General features: G+C 45.6%; 1 protein-coding gene across 2 annotated transcripts in view; it reads right to left on the bottom strand.

Annotated features, from left to right (window-relative positions):
- The window catches only part of LOC105496758 (cadherin 13), a 1,175,273-nt gene extending 1,161,631 nt beyond the window's left edge, over nt 1-13,642 (bottom strand). Inside the window, exons 1-2 of one of the 2 annotated variants that reach the window (XM_071085018.1) lie at nt 13,319-13,642; nt 702-807 (exon numbers count right to left, since the gene is read on the bottom strand). In XM_071085018.1, the coding sequence (XP_070941119.1) occupies nt 702-807; nt 13,319-13,398 (186 nt within the window). In that variant the 5' untranslated portion in view covers nt 13,399-13,642. The remainder of the gene's footprint in view (nt 1-701; nt 808-13,318) is intronic. The other variant, XM_071085017.1, reaches the window with a different exon arrangement.
- Nucleotides 13,643-25,831: the final 12,189 nt, after the last annotated feature.

The following is a 25,831-nucleotide window of genomic DNA, read 5'->3' as shown; positions in this document are numbered from 1 at the left end:
TCTATCACTCTATCCCATTTGAACATTTTTCTACAGCACTATCACTACGCAAAACTACCATATTTATTTATTTTTCTTGTTGATTGTCTTTCTCCGCTACGAGAACACAAACTCCAAGGAGGGAAGGCAATCTTGTCTTTCTTAATCACTGCTGCCTCCCCCAATGCTGAGAACTGTGCTTGAGATATTGTCTTCCCCCAGTAAATATTTGTTAAATGAATGAGTTAACCAAATAGGGAATGCACAGATAGGCACGGCCACCGAGTGGCGGGACGGTGCACAGCGTGGTGAGGACCCTGTCAAAGGGGAGAGTGTCTGTCCACCAGAACGGGCTTGGAGGGCAAAGGCCATGCTCTTGCTGCTCTGTGGCCAGTATGGAAAACGGAGCTGGGTACATAATAAGCACTCAATACGTGTTTGCTGAATCAATGGCAACCCTCACTAAAGCACTTAAAAGGAAAAAACACTGGTCTGGTAAGACAAAAATAAACTTCAAGTTAGATTCAATCCAATTGCCACACCGTATAGATCCATGTGTCTCTACATAGCTACAGGCTGTATATTTCTTGTTTTCTTTTTGTTTGGGGAAAACATTACAAAAAGTAACTTGCAGAAAGCACTGACTTAGGCAACAGGGTTTCTTAGCACCCCTAGGGAAGAATGCCATCCAGCTGCAGGACACAGCAGCAGGCAGAATTTACCTGCATGGTTGAAGTTGCAGGTGAGCCATGCCCAGGCATCTGTGGGCCATTCTCACTGGGATGTTCTTGCTGGGGAAACCATGCAGTGCAGGTGGGTTTTTTGGCCCTGGTCAAAAGCAAGGACCCGGAGACAAAGAACACAAACGACCCTGGGCTAACCCAGTTCTGAAGGTTGCAATCAGGAGCCCAGACAGGAAGCCCAGGGCCCAGATCCACTTTGAGAGACCAGGAACTCAAATGAGAGGTCATCCCAGGCAGCTACCTTGACTTTAAGGGAGCTGGAGATCAAAATAGACAAAGGAAATAATTTTTATATAATGAGGGGAGTGGGAAAGGAAACTTTTATATACTAGTGCAACATAGAGGAAAATAAATATGTACAGGAATAAAGATGTATGGGTACAAACCATGGTCCCAGTTCTCAGTGACTGTGTGGCCTTGAGCAAATGACTCCACCACTCAGAACTTCTCATCATATATAAAATTGGGAATAAGAGTCGCCTCTAAAGGTTGCAGGAAGGATTCCAGATAACATGGGTAACTAGTGCATAGCAGCTACAGTAAATTGTGGTTACATGGAGGGACTTTAAAAAAGTACTCATGGCACTGGTGCACACATTTGTGCACGCACACACACACACACACACACACATACTGCCCTAATAGAGCCTCCTGGGAACAGCTGATGGGCACATACATTAAGAAGATGAGATCCCAATTTTTTTAGCAAAGACTTGGAATCAACCCAAATGTCCATCAGTGACAGACTGGATTAAGAAAATGTGGCATATATACACCATGGAATACTATGCAGCCATAAAAAACGATGAGTTCATGTCCTTTGTAGGGACATGGATGCAGCTGGAAACCATCATTCTCAGGAAACTATTGCAAGAACAGAAAACCAAATACCGCATCTTCTCATTCATAGGTGGGAACTGAACAATGAGATCACTTGGACACAGGAAGGGGAACATCACACACCGGGTCCTATTGTGGGGAGGGGGGAGGGGGGAGGGATAGCATTAGGAGATATACTTAATGTAAATGACAAGTTAATGGGTACAGCACACCGACATGGCACATGTATACATATGTAACAAACCTGTACGTTGTGCACATGTACCCTAGAACTTAAAGTATAATAATAAAAAAAAAGGAAGATGAGATCCCACCAGATCAAATGATTTTATGAGGCATGAATCCCCAGGGGAACAATCTTGGGGGACCTACTAATATGGGAATTGGCAAATCCTCCCTGGGGAGCAAACTTTATTTTTTTTTTTTAATGTCCATGCATTATAAAATACACAGTCATTTCCCCCATTAAGTTAGTCACATCCTGAAAGCCAAGGCCCCATGACACCTTTAGACCATAAACTTCCTTGGGGAACAGGTTGAAAAGTAATACAACCAACATTTCTTAAGCATAGGATGGCATCATTAGCATACACTTATTTAATTCTCACAAAAATCCTGCAGGGCAAGCACAGATTTTCCTTTTTAGTTGTTTTAATACAGGGGAAAACAGACAAGGAGGAAAATGAAGTCACTTATCTGAGGCAACACAGTGTGTAAATGGCTGGGTAGGGATTCAAGCTCACTTCCAAAGGGCTAGGAGGTCTCCCTAATGCCCCTAAGCAGTCCAAGGCACCAGCAGCTCTGGGTCCAGGCAGCCCCTGGCTCTAACTCTGCTCCAGCGCATTTCCTGGTGAGGGCCCAGATTGCCGTGCTCACCTCTGGGTTCCCAGATTTGCAGCATTCTTCATACTTGGTAGGTATTCACATTTAAGGGAAGAAGGAAGAAAAAAAGACGGCAGAAAGAGGGAGGCAAGGCAGATGAAAGGAACCAAAGGAGGGCACAGCAGCCTCTCCTCCCTTTAGTCTATTTCAGCCTCTACTGTTTCCTATTGTAACAATTACCACATTTGTAATTATTTCAACTACTTACTTGTTTTTATCTGCTGCTCCCACAAGACTATAAGCTCCATGAGACACGGATTCAGTTCATCTTGTTTACCTCTGAATTCCCTAAATGCTCAATAAATACTTGCTAAGTGAAGACATGGGCCCCAGGTGGACTCGCCCACACACAGACCCAGGTGCAAATCCCAGCTCACCACTTGTTATTCTGTGATCTTGGGCCAGTTCCTTAAACTCACCAGTTTCTTTATCTGTTAAAAGGGCACAGTAACTATACAGACCTCACCTTCTGAGGATAAAGTACCTAGGAAAGTGCCTGGCATACAGCACTCACTAAGTATCTTTGTTGAGGAAAGCAGGAAGAAAAGAAGGGAAAGACAGCAGGAAAACAAGATAGACACGTTGAGAATCAATACTGCCACAGAACGCAATAATCTTTCTTACTGCAAAAATATGCAGAACTGCAAGGAGCAGAGGTACACCCTCTGTTTCTCACACACCAAACTTCATTCAGTGGCTGAGTCAAACTCACTAAGTGTTTTTACAGGGCCCAGTTAGACAGCTGTAGAATCCTGACCAAAGGACCTGTTTCCTTATAAGTGATAATGATTTAGATAACCTGCATGCATCTTTGCAGCAAATTAGACTTCCCTGCATTCTAACATCTTTTTACTCACTTGAACCTCCAAGAAACCTGGTCCATTTTACAGATGAAAACATTGAAGCTGCTTGCTGAAGATCACACCATGAGTGAGGGGGTGAGCTAGAAACAGGATCCAGGTCCATGGTGTGCTGGAGCCAGTTAGTATCAGGTTGCAAGAGCCCATTGTTAAATTTTTAGGAAACCCTCAGGTTAGTAGATTCAAATTGCCCATGATGGGAGCATTTACACCACAGAAATTGGCAAGAGCTACAAATTACTTGGTTGTATCTTGGTTTGGGTTTTGCTTTTTGGTTTGGGTATTTCTTTAGAGTGGCCCCATTGTTAAACATTTACCAATATACCACTGCCTGGCACCCAGTTGAATATTCTCCTACTACACCAAAAACATAAGTCACCAAGGCTACACCCAACATGCTGAAAGAGGCTCATTAGCATTCACAAAGTGATTGCTGAGGGTAGGAGATCATTATTTGCTTCATGTAAGAATTATTTCCATTGCTGCTGATGGAATGTTCAAGAAACGATTAAAGGGCTTGGCAATGTTTCTCTTAAATATCTTGTGCATGAAAAGTCTCAGAGATTGGTTAATTATAGGGGCTGCACCTCGGTCTCTTTATTCAAGGGCATTTCCAGGCCCCCACAGTGGCCATCCCAGATGCAAGCATGGACTGGATCTGCTGGCAATACTGTAATGCAGGTCTTAGGTGCCTCTCCCAGGAACGTTCTGCAGCCTGGATTCCACTCCCATGTAGAGAAGCCCTCAGACCGACCCTGTTTACAATGTCTAACACCTGGTCTCCTTGTTTGACTCTTCCTGCCAATTGGAAGAGTCAGAACTCAAGCTGGCATCCTTAACCTCTCCCCGGCCCTGCCATCTCCATACCCAGCCACCATCAAGGCCTGTCAAGTTATCCGCCTATATGTCTCTTGGATTATCTGAATAGGATTTAGTCCATTCTCGCATTGCTATAAAGAACTGCCTGGGACTGGGTAATTTATAAAGACAAGAGGTTCAATTGGCTTGCAATGCTGCATGCTGTAGAGAAAGTATGGCTGTAAAGGCCTCAGGAAACTTACAACCATGTCAGAAGGGGAAGGAGAAGGAGGCACATCTTCACACAGCAAGCAAGAGAGAGAGGGGGCACAAAGGGGGAAGTGCTATACACTTTCAAACAACTAGGTCTTGTGAGAATTCACTCACTATCAACAGCAAGGGGAAATCCGCCCTCATGATCACCTAATCACCTCCCACTGTGCTTCACCTCCAACATTAGGGATTACAATTTGACATGAGATTTGGCTGGGGACATAGACCCAAACCATATCAGTCTACTTCGCTCATCTGCCCCATCTCTGTACCATCATTCCTGAATCCAGCGTCCCATGATCTCAGCCCTAGACCAGACTTTCCTTTCCATTCTTACCCAGCTCCAACCCATTTGCTACTTATAGCCAGAATGCAAATCTGATCACGTCACTCTGTACCTTTCCCTCATTACCCTCAATGGCTGCCACTTGCTCTGAGAAAAACACCAATATCCTTGCAGTGGTTGACAAGGCCCCATCGACTCTGGCACCTCCCAGCCACACTTCACACCACTGCCTTGGCTGTGTGGTGTTTCCCCTAAATAGAGGCTTCACCCAGACTGTGTCTTCTTCCTGGAATGCCTTTCCCCACCCACGCCCTCTATTGTGTCTTTGTCTGGAAGCCCTACTGCTCCTCCAGATTTGGGCTCAAGCATCAGGTTGTCAAGGAAGTCGCCCAGATCCTTCATCTGCCTCTGATGTCTTTCTTGTATTCATTCATTCATTTGTTCATTCATGTTTGCTGAGTATCTACTATGTGCCAGGCACTGTTCTAAGCCCTGGGAGTATAGAAGTGAACAAATCAAGCCACAATGTGTGCCACAACGGAGCTTATAGTCTAGTGGAGGAGAAGGACAAAGAACACCTAGGCAAAATATTTAGGACGGCATGACCTCCCACAGCTGGGCTTCCTTCCCTCATCGCGATTGTCTCCATCTTAAATTATTCATTAATTGCTATTGATCCTTCCTGCCAGGCTGTGAGCCCCGAGCAGAGACTCAGTCTGCCTTATTAGCAGCTGTATCCTGAACACACAAGTGGTGCTTGGAACATAGTAGGTCCTCCACAGAGATCATAGGTATTTACTGGAGCCATTTGGTCTCAGGTGAATCTCCCTGAACTCAAGTTGCTTGAGTGCTTGGGGCCTGGGAGGAAAAGTCCCTAATGGCTGAACTTCTCAGGCCCCCCCTTATATGAGAAGACTCCCAGAAGCCTCTTTGGCTGTAACTTTAAGTTAGATAAAGAGTCAGGAAACTTTTTCTCTAAGGGACTAAATAGTAAATATTTTCAGCTTCGGGGGCCAGACAGTCTCAACTCTGTTGTTATAGCACAAAGGCAGCCATAAACAATTATATAAATGAATAGGTGTGGCTATCATCCAATAAAACTATTTATAAAACCAGGCTGCAGGCAGAAATTGGCTCACGGGCCATAATTTGCAACCCCTTAGTTAGATGATCCCAAATGCCCAACGGCTGATGGCATTTGAGGAGGGATACTCCGCTCAGTCTGAGTCAGCCTCGGTTCTGCTGGCAGTGTCCAGCAACTTTCCACAGGGCCTACATCAATCAGTCCACAGGGAGACAGCCACAGAAGCTCAAGCTTCGGGTGTCTGCAGCCAGCACCTTCTTCCTGCAGCACACAACACAGGAATGCGGTTCCCTAACACCTTGGGGGAAAGAGACATTGGCCTGAAGACCCCGTAAGGCAAGGATGGCGGCTGCCACATTCCTTCCTTCCATTCCCTAGGCTCCTCCAGAGGCTGAGCTCATTTCCGGGCCCTGCCCAGGCATGTGGCAGGGCTGTTGATGGCTGAGCAGCTGCTGCCCTCCGCCCCAGCCCAGCCTGCGTTCAGCTAGGAGACACAGGGTCTTTGTGCCTCTGCAGCAGATCGGGTGACGCTCATTGGTGTCTTTGAAATGAGACATGACATGTCAAAACGTGCCTATTGCTAATGTTAATTTTCGAGAATTTGACTTCTGTTGGCAACTGGCAGAGGAAAAACAATCACTTTTTTTAATATGAGTATATGGAGTTATATTTACCCTGATCTTTGGGGTCTGTAGCTATGGAAAACAAGAATCATCTGAGGCTCACCTGCTGGTATGGGATGAGGCAGACAGATTAGTCTGGTATTTACAGAGCCAGAGAGCATTAATTGTAGCATTAACACTGTGTGTAGAACAGTTGTGGGTGTTAACTGTTAAAACAGATATAAAAACATCACACAAGCTCCAGGACGGTGCTAGGTGTGATAGTGTCCTATGCATAAGAGTACTCGGCCAGGCGCAGTGGCTCACGCCTGTTTATCCCAGCACTTGGGGAGGTGAGGCGGGTGGATCACGAGATCAGGAGTTCAAGGCCAGCCTGGCCAAGATGGTGAAACCCCATCTCTACTAAAACTACAAAAATTAGCTGGGCCTGGTGGCGGTCAACTGTAATCCCAGCTACTCGGGAGGCTGAGGCACAGAATTGCTTAAACCCTGGAGGTGGAGGTTGCAGTGAGCCGAGACCGCGCCACTGCACTCTGACTTGGGTGACAGAGTGAGTCTCTGTCTCAAAAAAAGTACTCTAGGTGACAAAGCTGCAGATGCAACTTTGTCCTGAAGTTACAGAGGTGCTGAATACTAGGACGGTGTTCCCAGAGGCCCTGGCAAGTCTAAGTACAGTAAGTTATTGTGATGTTCTGGTTATGTCTACACCGTGGGGGAGCAACACTCCTGGAATGACGATGTCCAGGTGTCACTGTTCTCCAAGGACAGCGATGCTCTTGGTACAACACTACATAGAGCAGGGGTCCCCAACCCCCAGGCCATTACCAGTCCATGGCCTGTTAGAAACCAGGCCACACAGCAGGAGGTGAGTGGCCCGTGAGCAAGCAAAAGCTTCATCTGTATTTATAATGTCTTCCCAGCACTCGCATTACCGCCTGAGCTCCGCCTCCTGTCAGATCAGCCGTGGCACTGGATTTTCATAGGAGTTAGAACCCTATGTGAACAGTGCATGGCTGGGATCTAGGTCACATTCTCCTTATGAGAATCTAATGCCTGATGATCGGTTACTGTCTCCCATCACCCCCAGATAGGACCATCTAGTGGCAGAAAAACAAGCTCAGGGCTCCCAATTATAGTGAGCTGTATAATTATTTCATTATATATTACAATGTAACAACATAGAAATTAAATGCATAATAAATGTAATGTGCTTGAATCATCCCAAAACCATCCCCTGACTTCCAGTCCGTGGAAAAACTATCTTCCACGAAACCAGTCCCTGGTGCCAAAATGGTTGGGGACTGCTGACAGAGGGTATGAGGGCCTCTATGTGATCCCAGGGTTTCAGAGTCCCTTGGCTGCCGATGCATGATGACATTTTGTACCAACACACTGGTGTGCCAGGGCTTGTACTGACTCAGAGCTGCAGTGTGTCACTTCTCTGCATAACTCTTACATCTGAAGCAATGATCTGGGTGCTGTGTCTCTCTGGGTGCCGTGTCTCTCTGGGTGCTGTGTCACTCTGGGTGCTGTGTCTCTCTGGGTGCTATGTCACTCTGGGTGTCCGTCCAGCAGTGCTGCCAGTAACGTGCTCAGGAAGGGGCAGTCTCCTTGGTCATGCTGTTCCAAAGCACACATCCATGGAATTCAATCACAGGGAATGAGAAAAGGCCGCTCCCTGCCTTTTCAAATAGTCCATCACTGAGAAATTAACTGCATCAATTTGATCAAACCTCAACATTTGTGAAAGCAGAGGTTCCAAACTCAAAAAGCCCTAGAGGCAAGCAGGCAAAATTAGTGAGCACAGAAGGCTAGGTAGTAGAGAGTGGTGGGGATTGTGGCAAGCTACCAAGGCACGTCCTGCCTAAACAGGGCAGTAGTGACTCAGCCCTGTCAAGTATGGCCATGTGGAAGTGTGGATCTAGGGCTGTCTGACCTGACTTTTTCAGAAATACTAGAAACCTGGATTTCTTTTTTATTAATGTACAATTTTCAAAACATTTGCGCCAAACAAAGTGCATCCACCGCCAAATTTAGTCTGTGGCTGCTACTTGGCAACCTCTGCCCAGAAGCCAGAGTTGCAGGGTTGGGAGAGATGAGTTTCATTACCACCAAGTAGATGTCTCGAGGTTCAACCTGCTAAGCCAGAGGGTGACCCATTTACCTCCACAGACCCTGGCTCAGTCGGCACTTCAAGTTAGAAATGTCGTCTCTTCTCCTCTCCTGCCTTCCCCGAAGCTGCCTCTCTCAGCAGAGAAAGATGACTTTCCGCCCTAACTCTAGAATAAGGCCACTGCTGAGTGCCTACTGCAGAAGCAAGAGATCCTACAGCCCAACCATTGTCTGTGCAGCCTGTTCATACCTGGGGAGCCAGGCCTGGGATCCCAGGTGGCTGCAGAAGAAGCAGGCTGTGGGGAATTATATTGGCAACATCCTTCAGGAGGGTCAGATTCTCATAGGTGCACGGGCACCTGGTCGACAGCTAAATAGAAACAATGCCGAAACCACTGGTCACTTGGTTTGATTCTGTCCAGCTGATTATTGTAATTGGATGACAGGTGGATATTTCCCTCTCCTTTTCAATGGGTGTTGGAAAGTGAGTGGACCAAGCTCAGGAGGCATGCTTCTGGGTGGTTATGTAAGGGGGAAGGCTATCTCCTTCCACAGGCAGAACTGTTCCTGCCTTTTGGCTGCCTAAAGAATAAAATCAAGTCCAACCAAAGTCAAATGCCAGGAAATTTCAAAACTTCCTCACATTCCATATTGCATTGTCTACAAAGGTCTTTGAAATTCTCCCTGCTCCAATACTCACAGGGGATACAGAGTTGAAGAATGAATTAGAACAGAACCAGCTACAATAGGGGAAAAGAAAGAAAGCAAAAAGAAAACTAGTGAGAAAGCAAGAAAGCAAGAAAGCAAAAGAAAGAAAGCAAGCAAGCAAGAAAGAGAGAGACAGAGAAAGCAAGAAAGCAAGAAAGCGAAAGCAAGCAAGCAAGCGAGAGATACAGAAAGAAAGAAAGACAGTGAAAAATGGCAGGATTTCTCATTTGGGGATGCTTGTGGCAGATAATGTGTAATAAGGAGAATAGTTTTGTTTTGATGGAGTTGCTACGTTGAAGTTCTTTAAAATGAGCTGTAGATTCAGAATTTTGTAATGCTGTGGATGGAGCCCTCTTCTGGAGAAATTTTTCAACAGGTATTACAAGATCAAAATGCACAGAGATGTACACACTCGCTCAGATGCGCACACAGAAACACTGTTGGCTACTTAGATGATATGATTGTCACTCAGGTGTAAATTAAATCCATAGTTTGTCCTTTTCCTTACCTTCCACTAAATATAAATTAACTAGACTCCCCGAGCAATTGTATTTTTGGAAGGAAATAAGGATGTTTTCAAGAACCTAGCTATACTTTACTCTAAACATTGAACTTCAGATTGAGGCTCAACTTACACATCCAAGTGCTGATACTTTTAGATAATGCCGTTATCGGGTATGTTGGTTTGTTGGGCAATTTCACTATAACACATAGAGGATACTTCTGGAAGGAAATAGATTTTACTTAATGGAAAACCCAAGGGCTAAAGATAGAAAAGGGGAGAAGGGAGGGAGGCAGAGTAGGAGCGATCAGCTAAGATGACTGTTGGGGCTTTTAGTATAGACTGTGGAATTACACAAATTCCAGATTACATACTCAGCTTTGCAGTTTATTAAACCTGTTTTGGGACTTGCTAAAAAAAATATTCAGACAGGTGAACTCTATCACTGACTCCTTTTACTACATATTCCATTTCCCTAGTGCTCTGGAAATCTTACAGGCTGTCATGTATCAACCCTAGGGGGGCAGGGGACAGCACTCTCTTCAACCCTGTGTCTTTTTCCTCATCCAAAAGGTTCTGCAAATAAACAGTGCTCTTAAAACATAACACACAAATTTGCAGGAGCACTACAAGACACTGATTCTCATTGAAAATCCTGAAAATCAAGATTCTGACCCCAAGAGAGAACTCCCCACTTTATAGCGAAATCTCAGAATTCCATGGAACATTTTTAGTCACTCCCAAGTGACTGTCCTCCAAGCCTGAACCACTCCCTAAATTCCTAATTCTTGGGGGATTACTCATTCATTGTTAGAACTCTTGGTTAGTTGTAAGTGCTACCCAAATAGGGAGGGGAATCACATTTACCACGGAATTTTTTGCTCATTTCTTTCTTGATTTGTTTCGTACCCATTACTTATCATAGGCAAATTCCAGAGGCCACTTCTGGGACAGACTTCCCCAAAACACCCCAGGGGATAGGAGAGGTGAGTGTTCAACGGTGCCAGCTTCCAGTCATTGATGCTTAGAATTCCTCACCTCCTACCAAAATGCCTAAAACAACAAGCAAGCCAGTAGGCTTACAGAGATTGATGGCTTCCAAAGCCAGACCCAATGCTTTACAACTGTGGTGGAAAAAAACATACAGGCTTGCCTGAACACCACCAGGGCCGAGTGACTAATTTGCTTTATTACATTGTTTTTTCCTTCTGTTTTCTCTCTGCCTCAGGAAAGTTTTGTTTTTACTTGTCGACTCAAAGCCTTCAAGACTTTCCCCACTTTTTTCTATGGCACACAGAGCTCTGCAGTGGAACTTCTTGCCGGTTAACTGGATTGCATCAAAATGATTTTTCTGTGAGGTACTATTGCTACCAGGATATCCATTACTATCCTAATGTGGACATTTGCTCTGATATGCATAACAATTGAAAATAGAAATAAGCCTCTCAGGGCAATCATTTCAATTCACAGCAAAATCTCTGCTTCCTTCGTCTAAATAAATAGAGTGAGCCTTCAGAACCCACCTGTGCCAGCCTGGCCCTGGGTGAGGAGACCCACCAGTTCATTTGCAAAAAGAACCATGCACAGAGCCCTTAGTGCATAAAAATCTATCTTGGGGCCCTGTCACGTGGTCTGTCTTGCTGTAAAGGCGGCATAACTTTGGGCAAGCCCTGGAATCTGAACTGAGGTTGAAACCTGCCAAGAAAAAAAGAGGACTGTGAAGTCCTGGACAACGCAATGGTAAGTGCTCTCAGACACCCACAGCTCCCAGAGTGGCATGCATTGCATAGGACATCCTGTTGAATGCAATCCTATCCACTCAGCAGTCCTAGGAAGGCAGCAGATTATTTTACAATGGAGAACTTGGAAGCTCAAAGAGGTTAAACAACTTGCCCAGGGTGGTACCACTAGCAGATGGCAGGAAGGATCTGTCTCAATCCTTTCTGTCTGAGGCATGCTCCAAACCGCCTTGCTAAACTGGGGTATATGTACACACATACAGCCTTAGGAATCTTTAGGTTACAGGACATCTGGAAAACTGGTTCACAGCCAGGCTTGGGATCCATGGCAAGACTCAAGATTGTAGAGACCCCAAGATAATCAACCAGCAAAGCCTGGTAGAAAAGGAGCTATAACTGGGCAGTCCTCAATGGGGACTGTATATCCAAGAAAGAAACAACTCAGGAGCAAGGGAGCGGGCTCAGCAGCCAGGCACTTGAATCTCCCCTGGTACTATCACCCATCACTGCATTTCTGAGACGTTAGCCCATTTCCAAAGTCTAACCCCAACATTGCTCTAGCAGTGTCTCCCCTTAGAAGGCTGCTCCTGTCTCCCCATCCCAGACAGTCCCTACCTGGGACCCCAACTCCCTTCCCCTCCCTCTCACCCGCAAACTCACACCTGAGGCTCTACCCCAGCCAGGAACTCAACACTTATTCCTAGCACCCTGAGGCACTCCCTGTCTCTTTCCCTCCTCTCTGCCCGGCCCTGCCCTGCCCTGGCTCCTATCCACCCACTTGAAGGCTGCCAGCTCACTCCAAGTCCCAAAGCCTGCCAGAGAGGCGATGGGGGACTGGATCGGGTGCTCTCCGAAACCACAGGCCCCCGAGCAGCGCTGGGCGTGCCCCCCACAGCCGCCAGCACCCCAGGCCTGGCCTCGGAGCGCTGCTTTCCTGCACTCAAACTTCCCGAAATCTCTGAGATGCAGAGGTGATTGCAGGCTGACCGCGTCCCCCTCGCCCCCTCTCCTGGTTGGCGGGCCCTTCCCTCGCGCCGCAGCGCTCGGAGGGTTAACAGGCAGCTGCAGCCCGGGTGGGCAAGGCTTGAACTTTTCTCTGCGCTCCGCTCCCGCCCAGGGAAGGCAGCAGAGGCGGCAGCCCGGGATCAGGCCGGAGCTCCAGCTGGCTGGACAATAGGGGTGCGGGGGGCTGGGGCCTGCGCCCTGGCGGGGGACGCGCTCCGGCCCTTTCGGGCCCGGGTCTGTGAGCAAAAGGACCCCGATGCGGGTGCGGCCGGCCCCGGCGCCTTTGAGCGACAGCGGCAGCCGGGCTGCGGCTCTCTGCTGCCCCGAGGCGCCTTCCAGCGCGCAGCCGGGCTGTGCCAGGGGGCCCGGGCGCCCCGGGAAGTCGGTGGTGCCTGCTCGGCCTCTCCAGCCCCGCAGCCCGCAATCCGGACTGGAGCAGCGCTTCCGCCGCTGGGCGCTGGGCTGGGTTGGAAACCGCGGCTCGTTGGAGTCGCCTCCAACTGAGTCTTTCTCCAATGCACGGAGCCTCCGGAGGAGGGAACCAAAGTTACCCCACTTGATGTGGGCGAGAATGTCGCCCCTGCTAGCAAAAAAGGACCGGGAGCTCTCTCCTCCTCCCGTGAACAAACCTCCACACACACACACACACACACACACACACACACACACACACACACACACACACACGCCAGAGTGGAAGCCTGTGTGTGAGGGGGTGCCTAGGATCTCTGGGCTCGGAATGACCTCCCTACCGAGCCCTGATCTGTCTTCGCCGCCGCGACCGGAGGCCCCGGCCCCCCGAAAGCCCCCTCACCCTGCCCGTGCCGGGCGATCTGAATGCGGAAACGGGGCGCGGAGCGCGCCCGGCAGCCCCTCTTCCCTACCTGGGACAGGAGAACGCACAGAACGAGCGGAGTTCTCGGCTGCATTTTGTCCGACTAGAAGCGCCCGGCGGCGTTTTCATTCATGCACGCGGCTGCACTGAGCATATTTTCCGTGGGAGCCAGGCTTTGAGGAGAGGCTCTGCCTCGCCAGCCAGCCAACTTCCCAAATAGATCAGCAGCAGCATCACGAAAGCATTGGGTAGAGGCTGATGACCAGGACCAATGGCTTTACAAGACGGATTCCTTCATAACGCTCCCTCGTTTTGCATGGCAGATACGGGGTGAGCACCTCGCGAGGAGCGAGCCCCGCGGAGGTGGCAGCCCATTTGCTTCTTTGGACTGTTGGGGCTCAGCCTCACAAATCACGCTGGGCAATGCCAGCTGATTCCACTTTTCCAGAGAATGGAATTGCACGGGGGACTGGCGGCCACTTCCAGCCTAGTGCAAAAAGATTCTCTTTATTAAAATGTTAATAAGATCTACTCTATTTCCAATAAATCAAATAAAATGACCCCAGCAGTTCCAGCCCTTTCTATGCCTGGCAAGCCTTGGCAGTGGATTTTTTTTTTTCTTTTTTCCTTTTTTACCCCCATTGTGGCCCAAGTCATGATGGTGTTTGGTGTTTTCCTGCCATCTCACAAATCACAAAGGGGACAGATCAATTGGAGTTTGCAGAAAAAATTCCATCAAGGGGCAATAGATTTTATTAACTGCTCAGGTGAGAGTCTGACTAGCCACCTACTCCACAAATGTGCATCTGGCACCAAAGCTGGGATCTGGATTGGAGAAAACTTCTTTTTTTATGTATGGATGTTACCTCTCAGAAGCTCTGAACTACCCCCAGGTACTCAGAACAGCCGTAGTCACTGCTTAAGGGATTTTATAAACGGGGTGCTTTGGGACTGAGGGTAAGAGGGACATCTAAGTCTGCCTTCCCTAGTAGAAATCTAAGAATATGCAGGGAAGACCTTAATTTATCATTTCCATGCAGCCTTCCTTTAAAAAGAATTTAAGGTGTTTTACATTAAAGGACATTTGTGCAATAGAATTTATGAACCAAAATAGAAAATCTGGGCCAGAAGGAAAAGTTCAGCAAACTGAAATGACAAGCCCAAATTCTAATGTATTTGCTCTGATTTGGATAAGAGCTTCCTGATAGCCAAAGCAATAAAAGAAACATCAGTTACACAGTTTTGTTGTAGAAACATGTAGGCAATGTCTTTCAGCATTATTTTCCATGGGCTAAATACAGGAATAAATGCATTATGTAACATGTAACATAACAGGACACTGAGCAATGGACCATGCCAAGATCCAGTGGACGGGGATGTATTTCTAGCATCTGGCACAGGGCCTGGAACATGGAGATAGCAATTAGTGTGTGTTAAAGAAATAGATGGCTAGACTCAATCAAGATGCAGCAGAAGGTGGGGAGGGGCAAGGAGTCTGGAGCCACATCATCTAGGCACAGCCCCCAGATCTGCCACTTACTCATAAGTTACTCAAACTCTCTGCCTCCATTTGTTCACAGGTAAAATGAAAATATGAATTATACTGAATTCATAAGGTTGTGGTGAGGATTAAGTGACGACATAACCACTGAGTAAATATAAAGCGATGTGCCTTTTAAGATTCCTTCATTGGCTACTGTTTGGTCAGAAGGTTATCTCCTGTGGTCCCAAGGTCATTGATAAAGATGCAGTGATGTCTGAAGCTTGGCTGCTGTAGCCAGCACTGGCCCAACAGATGGCAATGTTGGCAAAACAACCCCCAGATGAAACTGGGAAAGGTGAATCTTGCTGCTTCACCCACTCATTTCCCTGCCTAAATAGGGTCATCTGTCCCGGAGCCTCTGATCAATACAGTCTGACAGATGATGTCACAGATCATGACACTTTGGAATCCATGTGTGTGGATATCTATCCTCACGTCTCCCTCTGGTTTACCAGGGAACTTCGGAGTCAAACAGGCTTCAAATCAAGGCATCCGGAAATATCCAGACTTTTCTCCATTCCAAGGAGGGCATCATCTTGTCATTCAGGGCCAGTTAAACTGAGCCCATGGCTTAGCAATACAAAGATAGCGAAAGAGAGCAGAGGACAGCTTGGGAGGTGATAAACCACCATGAGGAACTAGACCACAGAAGACGAGGATCTAGCTAGGTTTCTATCTGCAGCAGCTCAGTTAAGGGAAGCAGTCCCTCAGAGGAGGGAGTGTCCAAGGCTGCCTTCTAAGGACAGTTCGGTGCTGTGGATTTTATAGTTCTGCTGGCCTTCTGTGGTCTCCCCATTCCCTTGTCCTTAGTGCTGATTACCAAATATTTCCAATGTTTCCCCTTTTGGGATCATGGTAGGATTGCATTTGCTGGCCCCCTTGTCCGGGGGTGGGGCAGTGTGTGTACATCTAGCCAATGACCCATGTGCAAAAGCACCATGTCCCTTCAAGCCTGGAGCATTTAATTGCCAGTGTCAGACAGATTGGTTTCCCTGGATGTGCTTTTTGCCCCAGTATTTCCCCAAGGGGGGAAAAAGTATTGGGTGAGACAGCTTGGTTTGGCCAAGGGCAATTCTCTGGTTTGTCCTCAAATTCATCAACTATATATAAAAGGAGGCCATTGGCAGTATGACCAGTAATGAGTTTGTGATGCCCAGGCCATGGAAGACCTCATGAGTCTGATGCTACCAATTAAGATGGATGTCATTTGGTGAAAATCCTGCTGATTCTATCCCCTGCAAAGTCCTGCTCAGGCATTTGCAAAGGTCCCAGGCTTTTGTCCTGGGCTGTTCTACTGGCAGGCAGAGTGGCTCCGGTAAACCTCACCTGATTCCAGGTGGGTGTGCCCAAAAGGCCAGTCTGCATTCCTTTCTTGCCTCAATCCCCACAGATCGGCTTTTCAGGAGTGAGAGGAGTTGACTTCCGGAGTCTCCTTAGGCATTGAGGCTCACTTCTGTAATCCCACAAGGTTCCAAACATGCCGAGCCTACTAAGGTGGAAAAAGATTTGTCAGAAAGATAAGACCTGAATTGAGATCTTCAGATTCCACCTACATGAGGCAAGTCACTTTTGTACCCTAAGACTCAGTTTGTTATCAATAAAATGGGAATAATAACATGATAACACTCCTAGGACTATTGTAAATATTGATGTTTCTCTTCCCCTCTATCATCTATTCCTCTCAACTTTCAGAGAATGTGCATTTCACCAAACAACCAGAGATCATACTTTGTCCAACAAAAACAGAAGAAAAATTATTTCATTCCAATGATAAAAGGCTTCTGAAGAAGAAATCCGTTCTTCTTTGTTTTGCTTTGCTTTTTATTTAGTTCCCTAATAGGGGTTTTTTGGCTGATGAATTGATTGATGTGGCAAATAAATACTAAAGCTGAACCCTACATATCCCCACTCTGCCGCCTACCCCGTATCATCCCCCGACTAAGCCCCAGCTGCTGTAGCATCTGTGGGCTCCTCGAGAAGCTGTGTCTGCCTTTAGACACATTCAAGGTTCACACCCCTTTTCCAGACGCATCAGCCTAGCTTGGCACTGAAGGAATAATCCAACAGCCAGCAGCTGCCTCCTGTGGGTGCCAAGGGTTGAGCTTGTTTCCTGTCCTTGGCTGATGTTGATGAAGGCATTCCACAGTGGGTGGATGTGGCTGTATGAATGTGTGCATGTTTCTGTGTGTATACGTACAAGCACATGGGTGTGTGTGTGCAGGGGGAGGGGGTGACTGGCTTATAGTCCAGCAGAGATAATGTATTCGAATTTTGTTATGCTTTCAATGTGCTGCTATGATGAGGCATTTGTATAGAGCAGGGTTAATCCAGCTAGAAGCCCTTATGCAACAACGCAGCGATTAGGCGTGTCTGGGGACCTGGATAACTGGGACCTACTTGCACAGCATGCAGGGAAGACCGTATCACATAGCACTACAACATACCTTCATACTAATGTCTCACACCCTACAATGGGAACGCCTGCTAAAAACACCCAAGATTAGGACAATGCACCATCCTACAAGTCTCCCTGGCTACCAAAGTGCTGACCAAAAGCAGCATTCCTGATCACTCTTAAGCCACAAACACTGCTTCATGTTTCCTCCTGGCCCCTGCATTACTTGACCTTCTGCTACGCATTGTTGCGTGCATTATCATCTCAATCCTTCACTCCAGCCTGCATCTGTGCCCTTTGCCCCTTGGCCTTGGGTTTAGCCATGTGACTTCTGTGACAAATTAAATGAAGCAGAAGGGATGAGGTGCCAGTTATAAGCTCAGGTCCCAAGAGACCCTCTGTGTTTTAGCTTGCTCTAGCAAAAGCTCCTACTGATGTCTTGGAAAGAGCATTTGTGGGCTATCCCACTGGTCCTAGGAGGAAAGATGAGCCCCTCATGGGCCCACAGATGCTTGAACAAGCCCACCAGAATCTGCCCAGCTCAGCTGATTGCCAGGTATGTGACCTAAAAACAAACAATTGCTTTACATTTTGAGGTGATTTGTTTTGTAGCAATAATTAATGAGTGATTACATCTGTTGGCTTGCTGTCTGTCTCTTCCTCTGGAATATAAGCTCATTTCTGTATTTTTACTGCTGTATGCTCAGAACAAGGTCTGGAGCATGGCAGGTGCTTAGAAAACTTGGTCTGAGTGGGTAAATTAAGTGGCTTTTGCGTTGAAAAATGTGTGATGCTGAGAGGCCCATCACAAGTAGCTCCCTACGATGCAAGGTCTTCTCGCAATAGTCCAGACCAGGACTAGACACAGTGAAGAACATGTGTAAGCCTGTGGGTGTCTGAAGATCTTTTGTGGAGGACACATAGGGTGTGATATCCTTCTGAATTTCCTCGATGTAGGCAGAGCCCACACATCTAAGAATAAGACAAAAAAATACTCCTTCATCTTTTTAGGTTCTGCCCTAATACAGTGTCCTCTGTGATATGTTTAATACAAGCATAACTTCCACACTAGCAATGGAGATGAAACCAGGGGTGACTTTTAGGCCATCTCAGTTAAATTGGCCCAATTGTCTTTAGTGCTTCAGTCCCTCATGAGAAGCAAAACTGGGCATTCAGACACTAATTTTTATTTTCTGAACAAGAAGCAGTTAAAACCCCCCTCTAGGTGTCTCCCTTACCCAAAATTAGTGGCTGGGGTTATTTTTACACAGAGAATCATCTCAGTGCCAATTCAGTATAGCAATGATGTTTACAGTGTGGCCCAAGACCGGCAGCATCAGCATCACCTGGAAACTTGTCAGCAATGAAAATTCACAGGTAGGTCAAGCCCCTAGTTCTACTGGTTTGGAAATTCTGGGGTGGAGTCTAATATTCTGTGTTTAACAAGCCCTTGAAATGTATACTTTGAAAACCAATGCTCCAGAGAGTTCTCCACTACTCACTCACAAATATTTATTTATTCATTCAAAAAATATCCCTAAAGTCCCTATTGCATATTAGCCCCTAGGTTAAGCAACAGGGAAATAAATTATGAGGCATGGTGTGTATGCTTAAGAAAATATGACTAATTGGGAGAAATGCTGTTATAATGTGCTACAGGGGGTGCTGAAACACAGTCAAGGTAGCCAGAGCTATGGAGGATCATGTGTTTAAGAAAAGACGAGGGGGCCGGGCACACTGGCTCATGCCTGTAATCCCAACAGGTTGGGAGGCTGAGGCAGGTGATCACTTGAGTCCAGAAGTTCAGGACCAGCCTGGGCAACATGGTAAAACCCCATCCTCACAAAAAATACAAAAATTAGCTGGGTGTGGTGGCACATGCCTGTGGTCTCAGCTACTCAGGAGGCCGAGGTGGGAGGATCGCTTGAGTCCAAGAGGCAGAGGTTGCAGTGAGCCAAGATTGTGCCACTCTACTCCAGCCTGGGTGACAGAGTGAGACCCTATCTGAAGGAAAAAAGATAAAAATAAAAAAGAAGAGACAACGGATCCACTGCTGGTTTCCATTATGTGTCAAAAACCATCATGGGTCTCCACTTTGCAGATGCTGTATTTTTCATATCCATTGATGAGAAAAGAAATAACTGCAAAGGAAAGCTCATAATTCAACCCTTCCTTCTAGCAGAATTTGAAGTTTATTCTTTACAACCGCATATAGGTAAAGGTCCAAAACGACAGTGTCTGTGTTTGTGTCGGGGGTATCATTTATTCACTTGACAAGCAATGCTTACTGTGTGTTGAGATAAGATCTCTTACAATGGCTTCTCAGCCCTCCTGTCCCAATCTGCCCGTCTCTTCTCCCCAAGTCAGGAATCACTGAGCTAGAACAAAGGGAAAGTGAAGAAAAAAAGGCATTTGTGGAAATGGCTGGTGACCAGAGGGATGGCAGAAGGCAAGGTTGGGCAGTTTAGGGGTTCAGATGAGAACCAGCTTAATCAACCTTAGGAGACTAAACTTTATCCTACTGGCAAGAGGGAATCATTTAACTGCTTAAACAGAGGTTTAATGTCTAATTTACAGTTTAGGAAGATCATTCCAGCCACATTGGAAGATGGATTGAATTGAGGCCCAGAATTGAGGAAGAGAGACTTTTTAGCAGACTGTTGTACACAACATAGAGAAGACAACGAGAGCAAGAACTCTTTTTATCAGGTTCCTAACTAGTGAGTGGTATACAAATATGACATGGACATCTCTCCTTCTGCCCCACACAGTGTCTGGCACAAAACATGAGCCTACGCAATAGTAGATGAATGAATGAATAGTAGATGAAACTTACTTATGAATGTGGTAGATTTGCTTTGAGCCCTAATTCTTCACCTCTACCTGGATCTAATTCTTGCTTCATCAAAGGTGTAGTGAACATACTGCATTTGACTTTGGGCTTGTCCATTTGGCTTGCACTGGTGAATCAAATGAGATGGAGATGGCAGTGTGCACTTCTAAGCATACATCTTAAGAGCCCTTTGTTCTCTTGTGCCACTGCCATTTCCATGAAAGGAACATTTCCTGGATGTCCAGCTGGTTCAGAAAAGATGAGAAACATGTGAAGCTGAGACACTCCATTCCATCTCACACCTGCAGTGAGATCTGACTGCCCCAGCCTAGGTCAGACCAGTCAAACCTCGGCCAATCCATTGGAATAAATCTTTACTCCCATATGACACAGAGATTGCTGTGATTGCTTTATCCAGAAATAGCTGACTTATATATAAATGAACCCCCTTCTTGGGACTATGTGTAGCTCAGGGAATGGGCAAAAAGCTGAATACTTACATCTAGCATAGATATTTACATGGGTACAGCCAACACTTAATGTCTATCACAAATTCAATTCCTTGATAATTCCTTGACTCACCAAATGGCCCTCTCCTTCTATCCATCTAATCCAAGCTGACTGTCCCCTTGCAAATCCCATTTCCTCTTCAATATTTACTGCAAAGCTACTGAATTTCTCTCTGGTTGTTTTTCTTATGCCAACATGATTGTAAGGCCATCACTTAACAATTACTTGGGAAAATTTATTTACAATGCAATGCAGATTGGTGAATGTTTGCATTGGATAAATTTATTTACAATGTAATCCAAATCTGCCAATGCCTCTAGTAGATAAAATTGTGCTGCTCCTATAAAAAGCAACCCATTCGGTTAATGGTTTCTATGGTCTTTTATGGATAGACCAAGGTCAGGACTACCATAATGAGTTGGGGAAAGTTAATCGGTGGAAGCAAGTTAAGCACAGAAAACTGTATTTTAATGATTCTGAATGTGTGACAGCTGTCAGAATTTAACCAAATGAGACCCAGAAAAGGCAAATAATTGAGCTAGAACAAAGGGAAAGTTAAGAAAATCTGAGGTTCTGTGGATTTTAAATGACAGGTGTGCAATTTCCATTAAGTCAGGGATGATGTCTGTCCCTCTCTCTCGGATGCTCATTGCCTGCACATTGCCTGGCACTGAGCAGACATTTAATAGACAGGAGTGGGATGCATCAGTAAGAGAGTGCAGGTGCATTGTGGAGTTCTTCCTTATTCCTGCAAGTCTGCTGTTTCTAATACTTACATTTGCTGCAGCAAAACAAAATATCCAACAGTACATCTCTTGTACCTCAGCATCCATCTCCCACAGGTTCTCAAAGTGCAGTCCTATTTGGCATCCCCATTCAGTCCCAAAACTCCCAGTGGACATAGAAATTGTCTACACTGGTCCTGTATCCAATGCATAAAAGTTGAAAGTGAGTATGTTGACTCACTAAATTCTCTCTTAGCGCATGATAGAAAAGGGAAGCTCACCACGGCCCACAAGGTCTTACAAAGCTCTCTCCTGTCTCCCTCTCCAAATTCATTCCATTTCCACTTCCCCCTTGCTCACTGCACTCTGCCCTTCTCTTGGCTATCAAATCTGTCAAGCTCTTCCCCACCCCTGCACACATTCTAGTCTCTCCATCTGGAATGTTCTTTTCCCCCACTTCTAGGTCATTTTCATCCTTCCAGAATTGGTTTTGATGTCACCTCTTCAGAAGAGGTGCTGTCCCTCTCCAGTCACCCTTCATTGGCTCATGTCCTGGTTGTTTCTTTCATGTCACTTCCTATCATTTGTCATCATTTTATTTGTTGTTAGCTTTTTATGTTTGTTTCCCTCACTAGAATATGAGTTCCATAATGGCAACTAAATATCTCTTAATTTATGATTGGACTCCAGTACTTAGAACCACAACTGCTTCATGACAAGCACTTAATAATTTCTTTTTTTTTTTTTTTCTTTGAGACGGAATTTCACTCTTGTTGCCTAGGCTGGAGTGCAATGGTGTGATCTCAGCTCACTGCAACCTCCACCTCCCAGGTACAAGCAATTCTCCCATCTCAGCCTCCCAAGTAGCTTGGATTACAGGCATGCGCCACCACGCCCAGCTAATTTTTTTGTATTCAGTAGAGACGGGGTTTCACCGTGTTAGTCAGGCTGGTCACGAATTCCTGACCTCAGGTGATCCATCTGCCTTAGCTTCCCAAAGTGCTGGGATTACAGGCGTGTGTCACCACGCCCAGCCTACTCTATTTCTTAAGAAATAAATTAACAGATGATCTTACAGCCAATGAGAGTGGATGGGCCAGTGACTCTCTAAATGCATTAATCTCATCAGGAATACCAAATGGTCCAATGCTCGATGATGGCAGGACACTGCCAAGGAACCACTGTGCAAAAATATGGCCAGGAGTAAGAATGCATAGTTAGAAGGCTCATATTATATAAACCATAAGACCAAGGGCCCAGGGGCCCTGCAAGCAAACCAAGCAGATTACAACCTATTCTCTTTGCCAAGAGCAATCTCCTGTGGGTCATGGGGCATGCCCTGGGTGGACTGAGGACACCGTTGTCCCAAGGTGAATCTGGAGAGACTGAGTTGAACCAGGGCACACCCGAGCAAGACATTGTAGAGTATTTTCAACACTATTTTATCTTACTTGACAGGTCAGGAATTCATCTAAAGCCTTTTCAGAGTGCCAGGTTCTTATTTGTGTAATGAATCTATTGATTCACTTTTTGTCCCCAGGAGACTCCAAAGATCAGAGAGTGTCAAGAGAGAAGACAAAGAATTCTCGTTGCTTGTCATGGAGCCTCTGGGTGAAGAGACAGGTCTCAGCATATTCCCAGAAGAAGCCCATGGCCCAGTTACTATTCTTTGGGGGGGTTAAATGGTTATTTATTCCAGGATTTACTTACTTTAGTATTCTCAGCTAATGTTGCCTTGGATGCCCATAAATTGTCCCTCTCTTAACAAAGAAAGTAGAGTACGACAACACATTCATTCATTCAGCAATTGTTTTTATAAGAAGCAAGATATTGTTAAAAAAAAAAAAAAAGAAAAAAAGAAAAAAGAAAAGAAGTACATTTCTGGAATCAAGCTAAGTGATTGGTTTGTAGGTTGCCAGTCTCTCAAACTCCTCAGTCTGATTTCCATATTGTTGCCAGGGCAATTTTTAATTCAACCAATAAATATCAAGTGTCTACTATGATCCATGCATAATTTGACTCAGCAGTTAGTTACAGCAAGTTTGTCCCTGTTCTTTGTGGTAGCTACGTACAACCTTCAGTGGCCTCTCATTGCCCTTAGGTTAAAGTCCAAAGACCTAACTTGGCATTCAATGTCATGCATAAAGATCCTATATTGCTGTTTTTCCATGTTAATCTACTGCAACAAAGCTCAAGTACCAACCATAGAGAACATTCTCCCATTCATCCCACCTCATGTGAGGTAACTTCATTTTCCTTAGAACCTTTGCACCCGCTGCTTCCTTGGAATTATCTGTATCACCTTTCTCCTGTGCAGGCCTAGGTCCACTTCATGGGCCACAGCTCATCCAGGAAATGCCACCTCCTCCAGGAAGTTGCCCCTGATTTACCCAGGCTGAGTTAAATGTACTTACAACATGTTATTGTCATTTACTGGAGTCCTCCATTGCACCATGAGCTGCCTGAGGTGAAGAACTAAGTCTGATTCTTATCTACATCCTCAGTAAGCTCAGTGGCAAGCACACACAGCACTTCAAAATAACACCTAAGCATTAATAAATGCATGCATGAAAAGCAATCACGAGATGTGTGACATTTATTAAGTGTGAGGCACTTTTCCAAGCACTTTACACTCACGCTTTTCTCATTGACTCATAACCAACCCCGCATGAAATATGATTATCTCCTTTCACCAATAACCATTGATAGGCAAACCTGCCCTAGGGTGAAGGAAACTGTCGTAGAGGAGCAAGCACTGACCTGGGAGTCAGAGCACCTGGATCCTGGACCTGTTTCTGAGGCTTATTTTTGCTGCAGTGAAAACAGATCCCTGTTCCTGAAGACTTGGTTTTTCTTTCTTGTTAATAAGTACAGCCTTTGGAATCCAACAGCCTAGGTTTAAATTCCACTCTGTCACTTACTAGAGCCAGACTTTGGTGAGTTACTTAACTCATCACTGTTGAGCACTTGCCATCTGCCACGTACTGGGCCACATGGTGGGAGTAACTACAGAAATCATAACTAATGTTAATTGAGAATTAATTGAGTTGATTATTTTATCTTAAAATGTACTATTATATTATTGTTATTATTTATGTAAAATATCATATTTTATTAATTATAATAATTATCATTATAATTAACTAATAGCTAACAGTCATTGGTAATGTGCCAGCCACTGTTTTAAGCACTTTTTACATGTCAGATTGTTTACTACTTATGAAAATCTTAAGAGGCCAGTTCTATCACCATTCTCACTTTAAAATGAATAAACTGAGGCATATTGCTAGTGGAAAAGGGGCTTGAATCCAGAGCTCCCAGCTCTAGAACACAAACTCTTGACCAGTATGCCATACTGCCTCTCTTTATCTTTCAATAGAAAGATGAACAGGCCATGTTTCTAGCTTAGTAGAACTGCTAACTCCTGAGTCTCAGATGCCCCTTCGGTAAAAAGGGCTGGTGACTATTTCTATATCATAGATTGTTATACAAATTACATGGTTTGTTCATGTAAAACACATATTAGCCTGTATTATGAGAGGGTTGAATTGGCTATTCTACAGATCCCTTCCAATCCTTATGTTTTATGGAATGTGCCAGAACTCAAGTACCTGTGTTACCCAGCAATGTAAGAAGTTCATATCTTAGGAGAAAAGAATGGTCACCAAGGATTTGGAATCAGCTTCTGGGTGGCAGAACTGGACACCTGCACAGTTTATGGGACTGTTCACTGGACCCAGTGTTTCTAAATATTTCAGACTCTGCCAGTTCTGTGGATTCTAAGGCAGGGTGCATACAAACAGTGGTAAACGATCACAAGATAGTAAAATTCTAGCTGATTCCAGGGAGTCATGACCAGGAAGCTACAGGCCTAGAGCCTGGCCACATGGAATGGAAAATTCGGGTTATCTAGTCTTAGTGAGACCCTTCATCTCTCAATCATATCAATCATAGTCAGATTCTTCACCATGGTCAAAAAGGCTTGGTAGGCACTCAGGTGTCATGAAAGAGGGGGTATACCACACAAAGCAATGATGTCGCTAACAGGTAACATGACTGGGCACTTTCATTGCGCCGGGCGGGGGCCAGGTATCATGCTTCTCTATCCTCAGAAAGCAGGTGCTACTCTCTCTCTCTCTCTCTCTCTCTCTCTCTCTATATATATATATATATATATACACACACACACACACACACACACACACACATATATATACATATACTTTTTTTTTTTTTTTAGACAGAGTCTCGCTCTATTGCCCAAGCTGGAGTGCAGGGGTGCAATCTTGGCTCACTGCAGCCTCAACCTCTTGGGCTCAAACAATCCTCCCATTTCAACCTCCCAAGTACCTGGGATAATAAGTGCATGCTACCAGGCCCAGCTAATTTTTGTATTTTTTTGTAAAGACAGAGTCTCCTTATGTTACAGGTTGGTCCCTTGGGCTCAAGTGATCCTCCTGCCTCAACCTCCCAAAATGCTAGGATTACAAGAATGAGCCACCAAGCCCCGCCTACAATTAATATTATCATGCTACACTGCCACTCTGCCCACAATA

This window comes from Macaca nemestrina, chromosome 18 (assembly GCF_043159975.1).
Source record: "Macaca nemestrina isolate mMacNem1 chromosome 18, mMacNem.hap1, whole genome shotgun sequence".
NCBI classification, from domain to species: Eukaryota; Metazoa; Chordata; class Mammalia; order Primates; family Cercopithecidae; genus Macaca; species Macaca nemestrina.
Note: the sequence above shows the minus strand (reverse complement) of the source record. Positions and strands in the feature narration are given on the sequence as shown.